At 39.3% G+C, this 15,253-nt stretch overlaps 3 protein-coding genes across 4 annotated transcripts; 2 read left to right on the forward strand and 1 right to left on the reverse strand.

Annotated features, from left to right (window-relative positions):
- The first annotated feature begins 363 nt into the window (after nucleotides 1-363).
- On the forward strand, nucleotides 364-3,342 carry LOC134216093 (uncharacterized). Of its 2 annotated transcripts, XM_062695098.1 has the most exons (9): nucleotides 364-406; nucleotides 489-648; nucleotides 716-819; nucleotides 1,023-1,083; nucleotides 1,248-1,619; nucleotides 1,685-1,843; nucleotides 1,904-2,042; nucleotides 2,112-2,676; nucleotides 3,210-3,342. In XM_062695098.1, the coding sequence occupies exons 2-9, from the start codon at nucleotides 509-511 to the stop codon at nucleotides 3,281-3,283; spliced, it is 1,614 nt and encodes a 537-aa protein (XP_062551082.1). In that variant the 5' UTR covers nucleotides 364-406; nucleotides 489-508; the 3' UTR covers nucleotides 3,284-3,342. The 2 variants fall into 2 exon arrangements, with proteins under 2 accessions (XP_062551082.1, XP_062551081.1); XM_062695097.1 differs by having other exon boundaries at nucleotides 364-648.
- Nucleotides 3,327-5,203, reverse strand: LOC134216094 (BOS complex subunit TMEM147). The gene is made up of 3 exons (XM_062695099.1): nucleotides 4,991-5,203; nucleotides 4,762-4,903; nucleotides 3,327-3,960 (listed from the first exon to the last, which is right to left on the reverse strand). The coding sequence occupies exons 1-3, from the start codon at nucleotides 5,065-5,067 to the stop codon at nucleotides 3,490-3,492; spliced, it is 690 nt and encodes a 229-aa protein (XP_062551083.1). The 5' UTR covers nucleotides 5,068-5,203; the 3' UTR covers nucleotides 3,327-3,489.
- Nucleotides 5,204-8,684: 3,481 nt separating this feature from the next.
- On the forward strand, nucleotides 8,685-11,241 carry LOC134216096 (syntaxin-5). Its single transcript, XM_062695100.1, has 3 exons — nucleotides 8,685-9,462; nucleotides 10,158-10,438; nucleotides 10,499-11,241. The coding sequence occupies exons 1-3, from the start codon at nucleotides 8,934-8,936 to the stop codon at nucleotides 10,970-10,972; spliced, it is 1,284 nt and encodes a 427-aa protein (XP_062551084.1). The 5' UTR covers nucleotides 8,685-8,933; the 3' UTR covers nucleotides 10,973-11,241.
- Nucleotides 11,242-15,253: the final 4,012 nt, after the last annotated feature.

Consider the following 15,253-nt stretch of genomic DNA (forward strand, 5'->3'; position numbering starts at 1 on the left):
AAAGTCCAACCCCGTACTACTTTCCGTTTTTAATTAAATCGCTTCCAGAATTTTTGAGAAGAGTTTTAAAAAAAATGTTTCCAAAGTTAGTTACTAAAACATCTTTTATGTTTCCCCGCGCATTTTTTTTTCAAATATCATTCTTCGACTTCTTCATGCAACCTTTTTTTTCTTTGTCTGTCATATAGAGCTCGGACCTAGTTTCATGCAACCTTTAATCGTCAATCGTTTAAGATATTAAATATATTAATATAAATATATTAATATATTAAATTTTAGGCCCTCCTCCTATAAATACGCTATACCTACTTGCATACAAGCATGCTGCGGTACGCAGTAAGCCTTCAAGCAGTAGGCCGGCCACGTGATTGTATTTTGAAAACAACGTGCGCGTGACAGCTGCTTCGTTAGTTTTGAAATATTTAGAAGTGCCTTGTATTTTTCATCAGCAAATTTTCCTAATCCTGTACGTTTTGCTTTCGAGACAGCCAAATATAATAAGATAAAAATGTACCTAGATATGGGGTTGGTTTCGGTGCGGAATAATGGCCGGCTTGCTGCTGTGTGGCTAGCCGCTACCAATAAACCCCTGTTCCGACGACACTTCGAACGCCGGCAGTGCGAGAGCATCGACATCGATGACATGTGGTAAGGGGAGGAAATACATTTTCTGGTTATTTAATAAAATGAATTTTGCATATCTTATGTATTTTAGTAATTCTATCCTCGATTGCGTGACTAATCAACCGTTTATCATGGTGGCAAAACTTGCGTACGGCGCAGTCTACATTTATCAGCAACAAGTGCAGTATTTGTATGGTAATAGCCTACTCAGATTACGCCATTTATTATAATAAATATCATGATAAAGAGTAACTTGTTGTCAATACCCTCCCCACACATTCATTTTTCTTTCCCTATACTTTTAACACGATATTTATTATGATATATCTAAATAGGCTATAAACTGTTTTCCTTATAATATGCACTAATGCTCTTTATAACGACAAAAATCCTAACAGAAAAAGTCAGCACGGCGGCATGCCTCCAGACCGCTGCTTTTCAGGGGTTGAGGAAATCAAGGTGAGAACATTAATATTGTGGTTATTCTACTTAGATTAAAAAAAAAAGTTTCTTTAATCTAATTCAAAATCTCGATCCCGATGTTTGATGTTTGTCTATGATATCGTAAATAAAATGTAATCTTCAAAATGTATTCATCATTTTCATGTTTTTTTTTTGAGTAGCCAAAAATCATCGACGAAAACCGGATGTCGGACAACATCCCTTGAAGAGCGCTTCGATGATTTTCTAGAGGATCCATCTGTTCTACCTGTGGATGTCATAACTCAACTGCTGGCCGGCGATAAAAATACCAGCGTTGTTCGTGCTGATGATATCACAATGCAGGAGATTGGGAATGACACTCTTCAGGCAACGGTTGAATCTACTTTCAATGTTCAGAACAGCGGTTTTGGAGAAATTGATATATCGGAAATCGTACAGGACACGGATGATCGTGATTTGGATGATTTTACAAAAGTCAGTGATTCAACCACGTGTATTCGAGAAACTGTGATGGATTATCCAGGAATTGAGAGTACTTCTATGGCCATTATGTAATAATTGCATTATGCTATGGCATTTATTCAAATATTCAATCTGGTCTTTTATGTTCTTTCAGAGATATGCCCATTGCAAGCACCAGCACCATGCAACTCCATGAACCTAATGTGAACAGCTCGGCCTGTGTCACGGCAGATCAACAGCTTGTAGCAATGACGTTGAATCCTATGAACAATCCGAATTATGTATTTGAGATGCCAATAATGTCCTCCCAAGGGTATTACATGTCTATTAGCTGGCATCATGCGACTATTTCTCACTAATAACTCATCAAAAGTCATTATCTAGGTCAGACATCAACACGTCTCTCAAAGAACGCCAAACAACGACGCTTATTTATTAACAAGAAGACCACACTGGACTATGTTGTAATGAAACGCGCCATCGAAGACTGCTCGAGTAACCAGCGGTGCAAGGTAAGCCACGTGAGAATGTACTTAAACCAAAATAGTGTCTTCCTAGTAACGACATTTGCAACCTCTTAGAACCCGCGCCACGACATCGTTGCACTGAAACAGATAAGATATCCGTTTGATCAGGCGCGAACTATTCTGCAACAGCCGATTCGGGGAACGCGATCTTCAGTGTTGGCCAGTTTATTTACTCGAAACACCCGGAAACGCAAATATAACGCGTGTGGAGAGGATTTTTCGCTGAATGGGCATATAGATCATCCAAAGAAAAACAGAACTATTGCACAACCAGCAATTCCAGAAATTGTAGCACCATCGCCTGTTATGCGATCAACAGATCAGAATACATCGTTCAGCAACATCACTGATCACGATCAAGCAGTTCAAATTACGTCACCTCCAGAGCCACATACTTGTGTTATGAATGAATTGATCACTGAAAATATCGATAATTCTCATTTGGAGAATCGTCACACGTGCCACTCAACAGAACCAGGACGAGAAATCCTCGAATCGAATCTGATGAATCTTCTGACGGAACTATGGGACAAGAATCAAGGCCCGATTTCCATGAAATCTCTGGCAGGAAGATTTCCCAGTAAACTAGAAGCCGCTACATGTTTTTCGACTATTTTGGGTAAGTAGTGTTCTCATAATGGGCCGATCAAATATAGTTGTAAGACGTGCGGTGATTTCCGATCTAGGGAATTTACGGGTGGATTATATTCTCTTCTCATTCTTAAATGCACAAATTATTGCTTCGTTTTGAAATCTAAATGAGGGCAACAGGGACTATGTCCGGAGCGCTGCACTGGGTAATTACCATGGTTTGGTAGGATGAGGTTTTGCCGAAGGAGTGGATGGAAGGTGCAATTATAAAACGTTTTTCCTTATTTCATACATTTGGGAGGAGGAGGATGTTGTTTGCTTGATTCAATCGGCAGAGACCGGCAGAGTGAATAACTGATGAAATGGCAATTATTTTCCGCTCAAACACTCCGAAAATTCGATAGTCTCCATTTTTTCAATGATTTAAATATGAACAAAATTGAAACAGTCAGCAAACTAGGATTTTTTAAGAGGCTGGTGTTGAACCTCACTTCACTACCGCTTTAACAGAAATACTTTTACGATAGACGAAACTACATATATTTTTTGTCTCATTTACAGTTCTCATTACAAAACGAAAGCTGCACATCATAAAAAACGAATCCAATGAAATCATTGAAATCCTTCCGCATTGAATTGTTTCGCCTGGGACTGTCATCTAAGTAAGCATTACTCAACTAAAGGATTAACGCACCTCATAATATATTTAATTATTATCATTGTTATATTTTGGTCTAAACTCGCATCGCAAATATGTTGTGGCGTGAAAATAAATTATGTAAAATAATGAAAATGTGGATTATTCTTATTTCTATGAAAAACCCATTCGATACATTAATCTTTACAACCCAATAGACTGAGCCAATCCCGAGTAAATGTGCAATGTTACGAACCCAATGCAGCCAGTGATTATTGCTTTAAGACCTAACCCGAACCATGGTCCTGTGGATAGTGCCTGGAGAGTGCCTTCGAGCCACACGCCGCGGAAGGAAATAGCCACAAGCAAAACAATCACCAGTGGAACGAACTTCTTCTCCAGATCATGACGGGAAAACAGCCACAACAGCGTTGCTGTGGCCAGGTGCTGCACCAGCAGGATATTCGACTCCAAACAACGTTGAATGTAGATCCACGAAAATTCTGCTCCGCGGGCACCGACCCACAGCATCAGGCCACGTGACAGAATTACTTCAGCAGTGGCCCATCCCAGTCCGGCAGTGATCAACTTGCTGTGACCTTTACCGGGAATTTTCGACAACACGAATGCCAGTCCTAGGAGGTCCATCAAGTCTACACTGCATCGGAGGAATTCCTGTTGGTTGAATCATAAATTAAATAACAAATAAGGGTAAACATTCCAGGTAGGTAATTGCATTTTAATGCCCCCTTAAATCGGAAATTTTAATAATGAGTTCGATACGCTTCGTCATAGATTTTCAAGTGAATAACACTAATTGGTTATCGAAAAACGGGATTATCGTTTTCGACAAGGCGTCATACTAAGGTGGGAATACAACACGCACTCCATAGCAAGCAAATGCGCATAGACATATTACGACAAAAGTTACTCGATATGTAATGGATATTCTTGGTTTTCGAGTCTGTGTCTATCGAAATTAATTTATTGGCTTTTTTCGGTGATAATTATACTACTCAAAGCGGAAGGGAGTAGATGAAAGTAATGAAGATACAGATTCGATTGACACCGCAAGCGAGCGGCAAGTGTGAAATGAATAGAAACTGAAGATTAGCAGAGGGCCATATGAGAGAACAAGCATTGTTGAAATCGCTGTTATTCTGCCTAACGTCCACCCAGGAACGGCTTGGATAGTGACGTGGTAATCACTGCACCAAGACAGGCAAAATAACAGCGATTTCAACCTGCTAAATTGCTGTTCGGCAAGCGTAAACAGAACTGTTCAAAGCCGCTTGGCAGAAATCCGACCATATATCATTCATCAGAAAATCCGTAGAACAGTATTTTGCGTCAGATCAAGAAATTACTTGTACAAGTGTTTAATTCCAATGTTAAAAAATATATTTATCCTAAACATTCATATACCTACATTGTAAACCTTCCTTTGAAAAAATGGATATTATCATGGGTACTCACCGCAATCAGGTTGAACTGGCCTTCTCCGATAAAACTGTCCGTGTCGGGAAAGAATGTCGCAAGAACCAACATCTTGAAGAGCTGTGTGAAAACATAAATTCCACCAGCCTGTATGCACTTCCAGAATGCTCCATATTCCGATCTGTAGATTTGTAATTTTGTTAATGTTTTTAATTCAATTATAGGGGTAGGGATCACATTGCGAGGGTATTTTGGGAACATCACTTACAATCCGGAATATTTGTAAGTCATGTAGTAAGGCACGTAAACTAGTGCTATACAGTTTCCGAAATGATAGAGCGTCATTCTACAGTATTTTTAAGCAAACTAATCGCAAAAGTTTTAATATTCTCGGCGCTTTTTAATAAGGACTGGTAGGATTGATCCGCGAGACGGACGGGAGCAAGACCAGCACGACAGTAATTTTTTGACACTTTGACTGAGATTTTTTTCTTTTTTGTGCAGAAAAGAACGCAACCAAAATTGATAGCGCATGCACTGTTAGAAAAAATACCTAATTTTAGGGTTTTGGCGTAGGACTATGTCTGTGTTTTCAATACCGGGGTTCAGGCAGGAACCAATAAGGCTATCTGACGTTCATCTTCTTTCTATTGCACACGCACAGGCGGGATACGCTTATAGAGCTTGCTGACGTTTAGTCATCTTTCTCTTGCACGCGCACAGAAAGAATGGGTTTTGTTTTCATCGGGAAACGCTTCCGAAGCGTTTCCCGATGACGGTGTTGAACTTAATCTAGAATTAAAAAAACACCTACACTAATAAAAATCCACACATTTTTATTGGCAAAAATCTAAAGAAATTTCCAAATAAATTTTATGTGTGCGTTAATAACCACCCGCTATAGGAGAATCCACATAAAGGTTATTAGTTAATAATGGTTATGTGTGTTTCCACATATATGCTATGCGAATTCACATGGCCGTTATGTGGGAAATGCTATAGTCAAAATTTATGTGTGCCACACATAATGGATATGATTGGATTTTTGTCAGTGTAAATAAAGAATAAAAAAAAAAAAAAGTTTCCCGATGAAAACAAATCCTATCCTCCACATGCGCTTGAAAGAGAGGGATGAGTAAACGTCAGCAAGCTCTATAAGGCTATCTGACGTTTAATCATTTTTCTCTTGCACGCGCACGGAAAATATTGTCGATGCAGATGAAATCAAGAACATGTATGAACTTGTCTCACCAACGTCGCTCGACTGAAACGTCGCTGGTCACTGGCGACCCTTTCCAGTAAGTGCTCCAGCGACGCAGGAAAATTCAATGCGTCGCTGCAGCACCAAACTGGAAAGCGCTTGCTGGTTGAGTGACGCGACGGTCCAGCGACGTTCCAGCGATGACTCGCATAGACAATATAGGATTTGTTTTCATACGGAAACGCTTTGGAAGTATAGATAGTAGAATCTATAGATGAGCGAAAGCATGGCTGAGTCGATTTTTTTGCCCGTGCACACGCGCATATGACGTCACAGCCCTTAACGTTTCCATTGAAAACGTGACGTCATGCTCGTTTGGAGACAGGTTTGACAGTTCGTTTGGAGACAGAGGATTTATCTTCGCTCATTTATATATTCCACTATCTATATTTGGAAGCGTTTCCGTATGAAAACAAACTCTATCCCACTTGTGCGCGTGCAAGAGAAAGTTGATAAACGTCAGTTATAGTAATGACACACTGCCCGAATAGAAAATACAATAGAATTACATTAAAATATTATAAAATTACAATAGATTTTATTTATGAACAACCAATTCTATTGTTCTTCTATTGTACCAATTAATTTTCCTTATTGTTGTTCCAATAAACGTACAATAAAATATATTGACAGAAAAATGTTGACAATAGATTGGTCCGCGGATTTTTTCCCCATGCATTTTTGCATATCTGCTATCGACGGGTTGCAAGGTTGCCACCTTCAAGTAAAATATTGTGCGTTAGCATAAGTGTGAGCGTTCCCAAAAAAAATTACACCGGAAGGAGTCCCAGCGGAGTTCTGGAAAGATTTCCAAAGGAATTAAGGAAGGATTTCTAGCCTAATCCCGAAAGAAATCTTAGAAGCATTTGAAGCGGAATGAAGGAAGATGCCGTTTAGAACCCAAAAATATTTCCTTCGGAATCCCAGCTGAATTCTGTTTCTCTGGAGAATACCGTCCATAAATAATCGAGTTTGCAATGCTTCTGGTAATCCTAAGCGAATCTTTTGGGGATGGCCAACCGAATCTTTCTGGGAACGAAACAGGCCATTTAACATTTGTTTTTTTTTATTTTGGCTCTATATAATTATTACGATTGACTTTTGCATTTTATTTATTTTTTCTCGTAAGGTTGATGCATCTCCGTCCTATTGCAGTTTCCCAGAGCCACAGTATCAAGAAAACAGTCGTTACCCGATGGCGAACAGATCAGCCAGCAGGATGGACGAACAGATTCGCGCCGGTGGAATAATATCTTGCCAGCATCGGTAATTTGCGATTCAGCTGTATAGCTCCGTCGTATGTCTGGGCGAAATTTACGGATGAGCATCGCACTTCGACACAATTTAGGGAACGATGAAGGCGGTAACTAAGCCGAGTAGACATTCCAGTATTGACCTGAAATCAAAGTGAAGATAACTTCTTTCAGTTTTATTGGTTTAATTAAATAATTTCAATAATGGAAGAATAAATAATGTAACTATAGCTTTCAATTAATAGCTAAGAATAAAATATCATAATAATAAATAAAAAATCATTTTTTTGTATTTGTAATCCGATAAAGCCATCTCCAAAATTATGGGCCAAACACAATTGGTACGTTTGCGTGCGTTTTGACAGTGTTTCCATGAGAAAACTGTCAAAACGCACGCAAACGTATCAATTATGTTTGGCCCATTACACTGTATCTCTGTACGTTACCGTCGAATACGCCATCGATCAAAATTACATCATGAAAAAAATTACACCGGCGCTGCTACTCACGAATTGACGTGTACATCGAACGAGTGTAATATCACAGCTCTGACGGAATAGCCTATGTGCATCTGTTTCGAATGTAATATTCAACAACTGTTTTTGCTGTGCATCTAAAGATAGCCCAACGAGTGAAATTTGACTGTATGTGCATTGCACATATTGTACGTGGATTTCCCTATTCAGTTTTCCGCGAGCGGTAATGGCCGCCAGCTTGCCTGCGGGTCAGTCTCTGATTTGACGTTTCTGGAGGTCAACTGCACCCACCGCTCCGAGCATTTTGACCAATGTTGCATATAAGAAGGTGCTGATTCAGTGAATTCAAGCCTTCTTATATACCACATTGATCAAAATGCTCGAATGGTGGGTGCAGTTGACCTCCAGAAATGTCAAATCAGAGACTAACCCGCAGGCAAGCTGGCGGCCATTACTGCTCGCGGAAAACTGGATTGGACCCGACCGTTCGAAAAAGTCGCTCCTTGAACGGTCGTTGAAATCGCCGTTTTCACCTTCACACCCATCTTCATAGTAAAATCTGTCAAAACTGACAAGTCTGCCACGTGTTTTTTGCTGTTTGCCTCGAACTTCTCTTTCTTTTCCCGATGTTTTGACATCTGTTTTGATAGACAAGGAGCAAAAAACAAGGTAATCTACCAAACATTTATTGAGTTTGGCAAACCTTGCGGGAGAACGGGACGTTTGAAATAGGCAAGTGAACCGACCTTCGAATCCATTGGTCAAGTAAATCCACAATATTTAAAATTTAGATGCAAATTCCAGCTCAGTGTGCGTATGCATAGTGAATCACAACTGATTTTACTCTTGATTGAGTTGTTTGATATAATCGTATAAAGGACGCAGCCAAAACTTAAGAAACGAGTTTCGGCGAGTTGGCTTATTCGCGAAAATTGTCGATTCCCCTTGTATTTGATAACTTGATTACTGTCATTTTATATTATTAGTAAAAAACAGTATTCCACGTCATTTTCTATATGGAAACAAGTGAAAATTTTAGCTTTTTTGTAATTTTTCTTAGTTTTGGTACATGTAATTTTTTTTAAGTAATCTGTGATCAACGCTCGCTTTTACGATACCTTTTGCAAAGCATTGGATTTGTTGATAGTGTTTAAATCCGATTAACAAGACTTTGCGAAAGACCCCAGAGCTTCGAATGTTTTGATTGTAGGTGATTATGAGATGCAATCAAGAGCCAGGCGTCGTTTCGGTCCAGAAGAAGCGAACGATTCGTTTTCAGTAGTTACCGTCGAAGGGGATACAGATTTACAACCGCAGTCGAGAGTAGATTACGTGGAAAAGCCTAAATATCCGCCTGCAAGTGGCACCATCAGCTGGTTACCATCGATTCCGCAAAAGTTTCTCTCCAGTGTTATCAATTCCGGGGGATCGTTCGGCGGCGGGAACCAGCCGAGCAAAAAATCTGACCACCCTCCACCGATTGGGGTGGGAAAAGAGTCTCTATTTTACGAAGAAGACGACGACGACAAGGAGAACGAACCAGAGTTCATAATGGCAGCACGGGATCGTAGCACGGAATTCGCCAACGCGATTCGATCGCTGCAGGGCAGAAACATCCAACGGGCAGTCAATGTACGAGACCCGCGGAAAGCCAAACAATTGCAAAGCTATTCCGAGTTTATGATGATTGCCAAGCATATTGGAAAGAATATAGCCAGCACATATGCTAAACTGGAGAAACTAACACTTTGTAAGTAGCTAATAGCCTATTCAGATGGCGCCATTGTAATAATTATCGAATTAAATATTAGAAAGAAAATTGAATGTATGGGGATTGGCATCAAGTTACTCTTTATCATTATATTAATTATCATAAATGGTGTAATCTGAATAGACTATTGGCAAATCAACATTGAAATCTCTTAACCGATGATTAACGTAGCTACAGTTTTTTTAACACTTGTTGGTACTTAAGCTTCAGGTCATTTTTTTTATTTTAAAAACTTGTTGGTTTTTTATATCGAATAACAGAAAGATCACATTTCTGACCGACATGTATACATAATTATATAATACGATTTTTAAACAAATTTCAATTTGAAATTAATAAATTATACGCGTGCCAAAAAAAAATTTAACGGGTATGCCAATTCGCGACGTTTTATACATTTTTAAATAATTAGCATAAAAATCACATTTAAAAATCGTTAAGTACCGTGCAAGCACCATATTCTGCGCACTCAAATGCTTAATATGGAATGTGAAATAATTATAGCAGCTACGAATCGTACCATACCCCCATGCTTGAGTAAATAATATTAATCTGCAAATATTGAAGAAAATAATCAGGAGATTATTACAATGCTTCATTAAAATTGCGTAATGTGGGGAAATCACATGCAATGTGTTTGAAATGAAAGGCAAACACGTTTAATTTTTTTTTAGTGGCGAAGCGGAAAACCCTTTTTGATGATCGACCCGCGGAGATTCAGGAGCTAACGTACATCATCAAGGGCGACTTGAACTCGTTGAATCAGCAAATCGCACGGCTTCAGGAAGTCTCCAAGTCTCAAAGGAAGTCGACTACTGGGAAGCACCTGCTTTCACATTCCTCAAACATGGTGGTGGCATTGCAGGCAAAACTGGCCAACATGAGCTCCGATTTTAAGCAAGTTCTAGAAGTTCGAACCGAAAATCTCAAACAGCAGAAAAACCGACGCGATCAGGTACGTCATATTCTATGCACCCCTAGGAACCTAATTTTCATTTTTTACTCCACATTGCAGTTCAGTCAAGGGCCTATTTCCAATAGCTTGCCGCCATCGGCCATGCGGGGTTCTACACAAGGTAGTCTGCTACTGCAGGAAGAACAGGATCAGATTAGTATCGATATGAACACGGCCGGTGGATCATCGTCAGAACGGGCTCCGCTGCTGCAACAGCAACAACAAAAGGCGATGGTCCTGTACGACGAATCCGACAGCTATGTGCAGGAGCGGGCTGAAACCATGCAGAACATTGAAAGTACGATCGTGGAACTTGGAGGTATTTTTCAGCAGCTGGCCCACATGGTCAAAGAACAAGAAGAAATGGTCGAGCGAATCGACACAAATCTGCAGGATGTAGAAATGAATGTTGAAGCGGCCCATGGTGAAATTCTGAAATACTTCCAATCGGTGACGAAGAACCGTTGGCTGATGATAAAGATTTTTGGCATTTTGATATTGTTTTTCATATTTTTTGTAATCTTCCTGGCATGAAAAAAAGACCATGCGAAGAAGTTCATTAAGTACGTGGCCTGAGTAGAGTATATATATATTTGTAACCGTTTATGTTTTAGTGCATCGAAATTTCCTTAAGGTTAAACCTAATGGCGAAAAGCTTGTAATACTAAACCTGACTTAGTTATTTTCAAATCGGATCTTGTTCAACTTTTGTTAGCGGGAATATGCTTCATTGTAAATATTAAAGCAAGCACTATATATTTTCAGGAATGTAAAAAATATAGCTGCCGGAATAAACATAACAATGTGTTGGATGAACTGTATTTAGAGAAAACATCAATGAAGCCGCTGTTTAATATGGGTTTTATTCAAAAATAATAATTATTTAATAAACAATTCACGATAAATTCATTTGCACGTGTTCACGTTCTCCGGACACAAACTATCAAATGCGTTTGCCTAGGAAACCCTTTGAGGCTGCTTCGCAGGTACATGAGAAGGTTTGCTCCTCACAGCCAGCCAGCAACGGGCCCGATTATTTTCCGTCGTAAGGCTATGCATTGTCAAACACGTAAAAACTGTTGAAGTTGATGCGACTGCAAACCCCAGTGTTCCGTAACAATGGATCATACGACTTGGTGGAGAGAAATCGTCGAAAACTTTGGAATGATACGGCGGAAGCGTAAGAATGACCGGTTCGAATTAATTAACATGTTAACAATTAAATCTACTTTGTTTGTAACAACGCTCTACACTCTTCGAGATCCTATACACGACTATACTGCCGTTCTACGAATAATTGTCCCATGTTACCTTTGATGAAAAAATCCAAACTCGAGTCAATTTGTCCCCATTGGCGTAAAAAGGGGGGGCCGGGTGGGCCTGGCCCCCTCCAGACCTACTTGTGCCCCCCCCCCCCCAGAAAATTTTGAAAAGTAATTCCAACTTAGCCAGTTTTTATTTTATTTGCATATTTCCTACACTGCCGTCATACGCATATTTGTCCCATGTTTGCTGGGATTTCCTATGTACATGGGACAATTATGTGTAGAACGGCAGTACATATTTCTTAATTTTGATTATGAATTCTATAAACATATGTTTTGTTGCGTTATCACATCTATGACCATTTGTTTAGCAAAGCATCGAAATATTTAAGTTGGACCCCCGGGAACATTTTCTCGATTTTTAAGCTAAAATAATAATAAATTTGTTCTGCATTTGTTGACTAGTATCCTGGTCGCAGAAACATAAATACATAATTGTATTAAGACATAAATATTTCTGTTCTATTAAACTACCATCCGCTTCAAAAAAGACTGAAGCAACTACATCAAAATGAGCACATGTACACAAATCCGGTCAATGAAATTTCGAACGACCATTCTTTCGAAAATCTTCGAGTTAATCGCAAGGTATGCCGCAAAACAGTTGATCAAATTCCTATGGAGCTTTTTGCTCTCGCTATATAATTCTGGCATAGAAAGATATAAAATTATAAAACTTAAGAATCTTTGTTACAATGACAGAAAAATCAATAACGCATTCCATTGAAAGTATTAGGACAAAACTTAGGCAACCTTCGCACTCACAACAGAGATTGCATTAAAGAAATATTTTTATAATCCTCAAAAGATCTTGTTCCATTTAATTTTTGGCGATTTCATAAAGATCATCGGAAAACTCTTTTGTGTCTGCCTTAGTTAGAATTTGTTTTTTAGGATAAAAAAAAATAGATTTAGAAACCAGTTCGTATCAGAAAACATTTCTTTTGCAGCACAATTCAGATCGATTTGGTTGCTTCTCAAGTCTCTTTGATTTTTGCAGAGAAATCTCTCACCTATTCAGAAAACCATAATAAAGCCTCTTCCTAACGTCAGTAACTACAAAAACCCTATGTTATTCTGGAATTTGATTTATGACTCATAATTTTATGACTCATGGAATTTATGACTCATAAAAAACACTTTAGGATTCCAAATTTGTGTTCATCGGTACTTAACTATTTCAGCACATAGCATACATTTTGGAATTGCATGAATACTTATATTGATTATGACAAAATTTCGTGGAATTTATTCAACATCTAAAGAGTTTCAAAAATTTCAAGTTAAAAAAATCGAGATCTTTATGCATTAAGTAATCATGGAAATGCTTGAAAACTTTCAGAAATATACTCATATCAAATTTCATTTATTCGAAAAAGATTCTTGAATCTTAGATAACACACTTATCCACATTTAGTAACATGGAGAAGACAAGTTGACACAGACACAGCGTTTTGAAGCAATCACAGCATCATTGGAAATCAATTGTATTATTCGCGATTTTTTTTATGTCAGTTCTAGGACGAATGAGCGATAAACTTAGTCAAACAATTTCTATTGCAATCCATGCGCACAGTGTTTTAAATCGCCTTTGAAAATTACATCCCACCAGCTGGTGACATGGCCCCCCCTAGACCGAGACTCTAGTTACGCCTATGTTTGTCCCACCAATTTAAGAATCGATTCGATCTTGAAATTTAACAAATATTTTTGGGATGTTATGAGCGTAGGCAACACTTTTCCAGGACATAAAACGAATCCATACTTATTTAAATGGTTTTCAGCTTCTATTATCATCAGACAACAACTTCATTTTTTCAGTGGGACAAATTGACTCGAGTTTGAGATTTTTCATCAAGGGTAACATGGGACAATTATGCGTAGAAGGGCAGTAATACGTGGTGGTGTGTTTGGCTGTGTGCAAGAAGACGGTGTGTGGCGGCGAAAAATGAACCACGAGCTCGCCCGGCTCTACGGCGAACCCAGTATCCAGAAGGTAGCTAAAGCCAGAAAGCTACGCAGGGCGTATTACAAGAATGCCGGACAGCAATTCTGCAAAGATGATTTTCGCTTCCGATCCGGCAGGTACGAGACGGCGTGGAGCGCAGCGGAGCGAGGTGGGCTGACCTACCTACCGACTTGGCGAGCGTGGGGCGCATTCGTGCTGCTTCGAGCCGTGTATTGTGGCGTCAAATTGTTGATTCAGTGTCATCTGTTTATCGAGATTTCCGCGTGCTGGCGGGGATAAAAAGTCTATTGTATGCCACAGCTGTCACAAACCGGGACACGTGAAGCGTGAGTGTCCAGTTTCAAGAACTGAAAGGGAAGCGACCGATTGATCACCAAGCAGCGTGTCGATAAAAAATTCAAAATCCAAAGCAACGTTTAGCAAATCAACGCATTTCGCATTCATTGTTGCTGCGACGAAACATTCTTCTAAGTTATGGATCGTCGATTCGGGTGCAACATCACACATGTGTTCTGACCATTCGTTTTCCGATAGCCAATCTCGGTGGTTTTCATTACGTTGGCGGATGGAAATGAAACGTTGGTGACAGTGTTGTGCTGAATCATTATCAGACGATAATGATTGCAATTTTCATGCGAAAAATTTTCACGCGAAAACAGTAGGCGTGTTGTCGCTGGCGACAACTTCTCAAACTTTGCACTCAAACGATAATAAACACAGAATTTTCATTCAAACATTATTCTTTACTAATATCAGCTAATTGTCAACAGTCACGTTATAGCTTCTATTTGGCGTTATGGTTTCATGGTAGTAAGGAAAAAGAGTTCAAAATATAACGGTAATTGCTTTAAATCAAGATACGATTTCCAAATGATTCTTATTCGCTGGCGAGTTTTTATCACTTGATAATTTAAAAGTAAGATCGCGGGTGAGTTTTGATCATCCTCGATTTTTTGAAAATTTGATATTTCCCATCCCTGGTTGGTGAAAGGAGTTGATTCCGGTCGTCTTTTTGCCAAAACGAGAATGGAGACTGTTTGGGCACGAACTGGGTTGGGCAGCGAATCCTTCCGGGTAGGGTTTTTTTTTCACTTAGGCTATATTTTTCTTCTTCGATTTTGAGAAAGAACTCTAACTGGGCGTGGCTTATCACTCGTTGTCCTTGGCTAGACTCACGGCTTCTTGGGTGCACGTTCTGACATGTTTACAACGGCGTGATGGGGAAACCAAGCACAAACGATATGGCGTGTGGGGGGAAAGGGTGGCTCGGTGATGGTAGAAAGGGGAAAAGAGACAGAGACCAACAAGTGGTTACTCTTTCAGACGTCTGCTACGTCCCAAGCCAAGTTATTTACAAATGGATGATTTTTCGTACGGGCGAGTTGTCAAATAATATAAAATTAATCAATCCTATCGTTTCTTATGAATAAGTACACTTTTCGGGTTTTTTCATATAACGAGCATCGGGGACCTTATACCTATTTAGCGGATTATTTCGGCCTCCAGTGAGTAGTAAACACA

Source organism: Armigeres subalbatus, chromosome 2, assembly GCF_024139115.2.
Source record: "Armigeres subalbatus isolate Guangzhou_Male chromosome 2, GZ_Asu_2, whole genome shotgun sequence".
NCBI classification, from domain to species: Eukaryota; Metazoa; Arthropoda; class Insecta; order Diptera; family Culicidae; genus Armigeres; species Armigeres subalbatus.